Raw genomic sequence first — 7,801 nt, 5'->3', positions numbered from 1 at the left:
TTGCATCAAATATATGCTGAAAATACGACTATTGTGTGATCTATGCAACACGGCAAAGAATGGCTGCTTTGGCAGATTTAAGTCATGGATGTAAGCTGGTAGTAAATTCATGAGAAAGTAATTAAATACTTAAAAATTATGCTCGTAACACTTTGGTAATCATTTCATTCCTTTAAGCACTTACAGAAAATTCTTTAAAACATCTTTTATGATTAATAAACTTTAAATGCTGTAATTGCTGCCATATAAAAACATGATTTCTAAGAACTTACATTTTGGGTCCCTATTTCAAAAGTGAGATTCAAGCTGTTTGTAGAGTCACCAAAAATTTGAACTACATGAAATATGCTTTCAGAGTTTAAAAAAAAAAAAGGATTAAAAGATTATTTTGTTGGATTCCCTTTTGCATGTATTCTTAATAGATCACACTTCTCTAGCCTAGAGCATTTGATGTGAACTTAACTTTCATATAGTGTCTCACTGTTTTCAGTGAGACTAGTACTACCTCAAAAGGTGTCATCAAAAGAATGTGGCAGCAATCATTGCAATGAACATTTATTTACAGAAAAAATAATTATATGAGCAATGTCCCAGAGAACTAACTATTTAAGTGGTGTGGGTTTTTTTTTTGTTTTGGGTTTTTTTTTAAGACAATTAGGAGTGACTTTATACAGAGGTGATTGAAAATGAATTGCTGGAAGAGCAAAGATTAATAATCTTGCCCATAATAAATAATAGTGGCTCTGCTCAGGGTCAGCTCATTATGGTACGACATGGCAATGTAGGTGTGCCAGGCAAAATAGTGTAAGTGTGGAGCTAAAACCAAGGAAGAAGAGATGAGCTAGCTTAAATGAAAGCCTTGAGCAAAAAATGGAGTATGAAAGAGAATCTAAAATTTATGTTCCATTGATATTTGTTAAAATGTTTTGCCATTTAAGCCATATTGCCAGTGTTTACGGAAAGATGAACTAATGAAGTGTAATAAAATATATAAGCTAAAGTGTATTTAACTTTTATGCTAACTATCAGAGTTCACTCAAATAACAAATTGCCATCTTACCTATTTATTACCAAATTAAACAGTAAAACTTGAATTTTCACGTGTGGAATAATAACAGTGAACCATTCAAAGGATTTGCTGGCCAACCTCAGAGGATGTTGGGCAATGGCTTTGACTAGCAAATAAATCTGAAACTATGACCTATGTCTTGAACTTTTTTTTTTTTAGTCCTTTCTTTAATATATATTTGTCTTAATATGCCTTTCCTTTGATCAGAACTAAATTCCATGCTTAAACTTTGTTCATGATCATGTGTAAAGGAGGGAAAGAAAGAGCGAGCTCTCTATCACAGTACTGTACTTGCTTTGAAATTCAAGGGCTGCTTCCTGTTTTGCAGAAAAGATCCTAATTTTAGGTCAGTGCTACATGCCATTGAATCAATGATTAAGTGATCGCATCAGATTCATGACACTGAATAAGAATTCTACACAATCTCCTCTACATGATCTTTAGCCAGACCCCCAAACTGAACTTCTGGAAGGCAAGAAAAGATGATCTTTTATATGTAAATAAGCAAGTAAGTGATTTCAGATACTGTTGTAAACATCAAGGAAAACCATCTTTTTGTCCCCTTTTCCCTACCCACCATGGAAAAATGAGCTACCAAAATGAGTCTTCAGTATTTTATTTTTACAAATAGCTTATAATGAATTTCCAAATTAATCATCTTTGTCTATGTTACCAAAGAAAATGAAGTTAATGATGAACTATGCAACCATCTGGAATTCTGGGACATTCAGTTGTTCATGTCCATCTCTTCTAAATTTCTGCAAGTTTGTGTTGTTTGTTTCTTTCAAAGTTAAGGACAAATACCATTAGTACTAAAGGTAAAGATCAGTGCTTTCAGACTTCTTTTGACAGATGACTATGGTCTTTGAAGTTTTCTTTTTCCCTTTGTTAAATTCTAGCTTTGGAGTCCTGTTGTTCATAATATGGTTATGATCTTAAAAGCCAAAGAAAGCAGTTATCCTGCTTCTCAGGACATTTTCAAGAAGGTAGAAGATGGTAAGGGTGGATGAATGAGACTTATTATGTCCATGTCTGTGTTTGTGTGTTACAGAATAAGCTATAATTTGACTTGACATACCACTACAATAATACATGATGTTGAGGTGTATCAGGGCTGCAAGTGCATGCAAAATTTGATTAAAGCTTCTTTGTGTGCTGAGTTGGATCATTATTTGTTTTTATAAAGTTTACGTGGATGCTTTTCCTGCCATATAAAGTGGAGGAGAGATATAGCAGTAGCAAAATCTATTAGTATGTGCATTGTTTCAGCATTCCTTTTGACTTTTCAGCTGTAGTAAATCTGCTGATAGCTAAATTTCTTTTGCTAAAAGACATTAAACAAGTCAGTTAGCACTAAAGAAATATTTGGCTAATATACTATTTTGTATATAAAACTAAGTTTCAAAGGAACGTAAAAAAATGCCAGCTTCCTCCATAATGTCATTCAGTTCAGGATATGCTAGCTCTGCAAATAACTTAAACTTGCAAGTGTTGTCTTGCCCATTTTACTGATGGGTAAATATCACTGTTGGAATTTGAAATAAAACCTTAAAGTATTAATATATTTGTAGCCTCTTAAAAAAGACACACACACACCCCAAAAAAGAAAAAACAACCCACTGTTACAATTTTGATTTCTTGATGTGTGTAAGATAATTTTGTAAATATGTATTTGTGCACTGGAAAATACTTACACAGTTTTTTATTGATGTATGAATAGAAGAAAGGGTTAAAACTTCTGTAGCTCATCAGAAGCCTTTACTTAGCAAACAGTCTGCAATGGTAAAGTGCAGAAATGCTCATGTCTCTTCTGAATATTTGAGGCCAGAGTTGCAGGGAGTACCTGCCAGGCAGTGGAATGACATTGTTCATGAGGATGTAGAAGATGGCATTGTTCTAAAACTTCCTCTTATTAAACTTATTAAAATTTGGAGCAGTAAAAGAGCAGACTTTACCTATACTGGACAGAGATCAACCCTAACTGCTTGTATGAATCTGAATCCTTCACAGGTCATCAAATGACACTAGCAACACAGACCATGCCTGTTGTGCCTTCTGCTGAAATGCAAAATAGCGCTGGCTTCTTTAGTCTGGGAAAAGAAATAACTTAAGCTGAGTGTTTAACAACACAGCAACAACTTAACATCAATACAAGGCTAGTCAGGAGTGTAACTGGCTAACAGTTGACCTCTTGTGATCAGACTTGGTGTATGCAGCATATTCGATCTTTAAAAAGATTGCAGACTTCTTTTTCTTTCATTCCAAGTTAGAATTTCAGATTTATAAGACCTAGGTCTCTGCAATGATTCCTGCTTCTCTTTGGTGTGGTTGGCAGAAGTAGGATGAACAACAGAGTGATGACAGAAAATTGTTGAGCATCATGAGTTACCGGATGTAAAATGGGAAGCTATCCTATCTGCTGGCTGAGCTTTTGTGCAGCTTCATGAACAATATTCTGCTGTAACATCCCCCCCAAACCCACATTTTTTAAATGAAGAATAACCCAGAAATCCCCTCTCCCCCCCTCTCCCCCCCCTATTAAGAGTATTGAATAGGATGCAAATACTGCATGCTGAGCAGGAATTAGGGTAGTGTTAGCTGTAAAGAAAAAGAAATGTTTCCTAAATCCTACCCTTCCCAGTGTTTTAGGAACTTGTTTGAATCAAACACTACTCTTTACATGCAGTCTGTGGCTGGGATTTTCTCCTGAGCCTTGGTATTTGTGTCTGTTTCTCCCAACTAAGGAGGAGTGTAGTGGGGTTTTTTGTTTGTTTGTTTTGTTTGGAGGTTTTGTTTTGTTTTATGCTTTCCTGATTTGGGAAGCAGGTATAGTAGGAGGCTGGACATACTTCTGTTGAGTTTAGCCTGCACCTGCTTGTTAGGGTGCCCTTCAGGGAAGTGGGCCATTCATTTCTGGGATTTGAACTGGGAAATGACATACTTTAGTTCTGCAGTTATTTAGCTACTGTGGCTCTCCATCCTACTTCATTTAAAAAAACTACGAGCATCTGAAAGTGTTACCAGAATAACCACTGCAAGGAACTTGGAATAAATGTGTTGGCTTTGTTTTGTCCATCAGCAGACAGAAACATTGAGTGCTCAAACTCTGCAATTGTTGCAGGTGCTTCGGAGAAATATTCTTTGACATTAATTTTGCAAGTGTGGCTGCCATGGTTCCTTGAGGCCGTTGGAGTCATTGCATGCAGCCACTGCATGTAAACTAATTCTTATTGACAATCTGGATTCTTGACAACCAGATGGTAGCTACAGTGAGTTTACTGTGGTCACCCTTTAAAAAATATTTGAGGCACCCGAAGAATGTAAGAGTCACAGAGCCCTACCTTGTAAGAGTAGGTCCCTTCAGGGTGAGGTGGCAGCTGAGTAAGTGTTTGTGGATCACAATATTGAGTTTAGGTGTCTGGATTTCATCAGAATTCTGCTTGAAGAACCCATGACTATTTTGCTCCTGAATAGAATAGGTATTGTACATTCCTAAACACACTAGGAACCAGTTATTTGCACCCCTCTGGGGCACAAAACAATTATATCACTCAAATGAAATCAGAGACCATAGAAATTAATTTGGCACAAGTTACAGTGGGTTCAGTTTTACTCGTCTGAATAAGATTTATGTTTAATTTTCATAGCAATTTTGTGTGTAGGGCTATGATAATAAACCATGTGTTTATGCATAAAAGTCTGTGTTTAGTAGTCCTTGCTCTTTTTTTGCTAGGTCTTTTTTTAACTTAATCTGATAAAATTAAAGTGGAATCAAATTTGTATGGTCTATGGGATAGTTCATTTCCATTTGAGTTTTAATCCTGTGAGTGACTCAACAAGGTTAAACCCTTGCTGGAATTACTTGTTGCTCTTCCACTGTTTTTCATACTAAATATTTAAGATGGTATAAATTTTAATTTCTCATTCTGCCAAACCAGAAGAGAGAAAGTCAAATGAGGCAAAAGCATCTCAAACAAAGGATTGTTACTGTTTTTTTGTAAAGGTGTGCTATTAATTTTTATTCATTCGATCTAGGAAAGCTTCATTAACATTTTGGAATTTCAAAAGCTGGAAAAGCTGGAGTTTGGTGAAATCAGGGGAAACTTTTGAGTGAGCAGGCCTGCAGAATGAATGAAGAGTTTATGGAAGGCTGTGAAGTTCTTAGAAAGAGAACATATGATCATTCCAGTTACAGTAACATGGTAATATTGCACTGTCCACATGGGCATTTGTGCCTTTATTTATTTAAAAGTATCTGTGAACTTAGAGGTTGTAAAATTGGGAAATTTGTAGTGCTGAATGGAACTAAGCATGACAGGCTTCCAAAACAACTGCACAGTTGTTTCAATATCTAGCATTTCTTGTTAAATCAAATGCTTATTTGTTTTCTCAAGAAAAGGCTTCTGGATGTTTTATTCTGATCACTTGGTTGAATTATTTAGAAGTGCAACATGCGAAGAAACATTCTGTACAGAATCTCACAGTCTGTACAGAAATTTGAGGGAATAAAATAAATTTGAATAAAAGAAAACAAAAGCCCCCACCAACATTGCCCAAAATTAAAAAGACTTTTTTTTTTTTTTTTTGCTGACAGTTCTGTAAGCTTTTTTTCTGAGTGTCAAGGCATAACTTAGATGCTGTTTTGGCGTAAATAATAAATCAGTAGTTGATTTTACTTGAAAAATAGCATAGCTCTTTAAAGTATGTTTGGTACATCATTTTGTCTTGCAATAATAGTTAATAATTCCTATAACTATTTTCACTAATATCCATCATATGTGTATTTGATATAACACAGAATGTTTATTAGTTTTCTTTTCATAGAAGCTTTTGTTGTTGTTCTCAAGATGTAGGTGATAATTCATAGTTATAAATAACTGTAAATTTGGAAAATAGTCTGTTCTGAAGGATTTCATCTGCTTTTAATACAAATTTGAATAAAAGAAGTACCCTATCACGTTACTTAGTTTGGCCTTGCTGCCTACTGCCTAAAGCAGTCAGCTGACTTCAGGGTGGGCTCTGGTCCCAGCGCTCAGGACACTTTATGCATTTACATTAAACAATCACTGCACAGAAATGAGAAGTAACACTGAGAACAGAGCTGTGAAACTTGAGGTGAGCGTCCTAGCTGCTAGACTACGTTGTCTGGCTCACTTGCACTCCCAACTGGCATTTTTGGCAGAATAACAGTCAAATCTCTTCCTTTTTACCCTGTAGCTTTGTGGAGCAGGACACTGTCTTTGGCAGTGGGAGATATTGATTAAATTCCTTTCAAGTGCAGAGGCTGCAGAACCCAGGTCTGCCTTCTCGCAGGTGTGTGCTCTAGCCATGAGACTTAATAGAGTAGTAGAGGGGGGTGAGGCAACCCCAACACCAGCTGCTGTTTTAATGGGTGCCCTGTGATGATCATGTTCTTTGCCATTCTAATCCAAAAGGCCTCCATCACAAGCAGGATTTAATCACCCCAAATAATCTAAGTAAAAAAACATACTTTTTGTAATCTGCAGACTGAACTCTTAAATGAAACTCTTATTTTCTGTTGGATGACCAATAACTTTTTTACTCTCGCACTCACCCTTCAGGCCGAATGATTCCCTGAGCTACATCTTTGCCATTTCCCTGTGTTCTTGACACCTGTGTTCCCATAAGCCTTACTGGGTTTGCACAGGTGCAAACAATTAGGAGATGGGCTCTGCCTCTCTAGGTGTAAGCTCTGCTGGCTCTCAGGAGTTCAAACCTACTGTGTGGTATTTTTGGCAGTGCAGTAAGGAGAGAGAGCTCAGTGTGTGTAGAGCATGTATTTTGGGTAAGGTGCCATTTTTAAAGGCAGATTTTCTGAAATAGATGCAAATATTAAAGTTATTAAAATTTAGATAATATGTATGATAATAAATATGTATAATAATTATATTATTATAGAGGAACATAGGAACTTACTGTTTTATTAGATATGGTAGGACACAAAGTCTCCATGTGTATGTGCACTGTTTTTTCTTACAGATATATAATCTAGGTAATTAAAAATCTGAAAAAATGTTAGTAAACTAATTCTGAACTAAATGAATGTTACAAGTTTAATTTATGCAAAACTCTTGCAAAGTTGTTTATGTCTTTGGGGTAAAATTAAGGTACTGCTTTAAAATCCATAGCAAAACTTCCCACATCATCTTAAGGTCAGGATTTCCCAGTAGCAGACTTCTGTATTTCATCACTCTTGATAAAATCCCTTATAACTTGCCCTGAAGTACTGTTAATCGCTGCACAAAGCTGTAGTGCTGCCTCAGAAAGGAGAAGTGCGTGGCTGCATGGGCCTGCTGCTACTTATGTACTTCTGAGGGCAGCAGGATGCTCTGAGGAGTCATTGCTGGTGGGAGACGTGGTTTAAAGACCCCTTGCTTAGGACTGTATGTAGTTTGTCTAGTTTCTTGCTTAGCTTCTGCCCTTACCTTTATGAAAGGTTCCAGGCATACTAGGTATAAGAAATGTAGATGTTGATGAGAATGCTTTAATAACAATTTTAAGCCACTAATTAAAGTGCAGCAATTATCATTTCTGGCAAGGCATAGATTTCAAGATGGTGTAAGCTAATCTGTTTTTGAGGCAGTGATTCCTTCATTAGTGACTTGACTGATTTAGGACAAAAGCGACCTTTATAGTACATTTCTGAACATTCATTCTGCATTGAAAGCTTGTTGACTTCCCAGCTTATTGCCAAGTAAAGCATATTCAGAA

The 7,801-nt window shown here is 36.2% G+C and overlaps 1 protein-coding gene across 1 annotated transcript in view; it reads left to right on the top strand.

The window, feature by feature from the left end:
* The first annotated feature begins 2,848 nt into the window (after positions 1–2,848).
* Positions 2,849–7,801, top strand: part of DNAH11 (dynein axonemal heavy chain 11) — a 137,809-nt gene continuing 132,856 nt past the window's right edge. Inside the window, 3 exon segments of the mRNA XM_067292188.1 lie at positions 2,849–3,079; positions 5,105–5,156; positions 5,159–5,271. Of these exon segments, the coding sequence (XP_067148289.1) occupies positions 2,849–3,079; positions 5,105–5,156; positions 5,159–5,271 (396 nt within the window).

The sequence above is a fragment of the Apteryx mantelli genome, chromosome 2 (genome assembly GCF_036417845.1).
Source record: "Apteryx mantelli isolate bAptMan1 chromosome 2, bAptMan1.hap1, whole genome shotgun sequence".
Taxonomy (NCBI): Eukaryota; Metazoa; Chordata; class Aves; order Apterygiformes; family Apterygidae; genus Apteryx; species Apteryx mantelli.
Note: the sequence above shows the minus strand (reverse complement) of the source record. Positions and strands in the feature narration are given on the sequence as shown.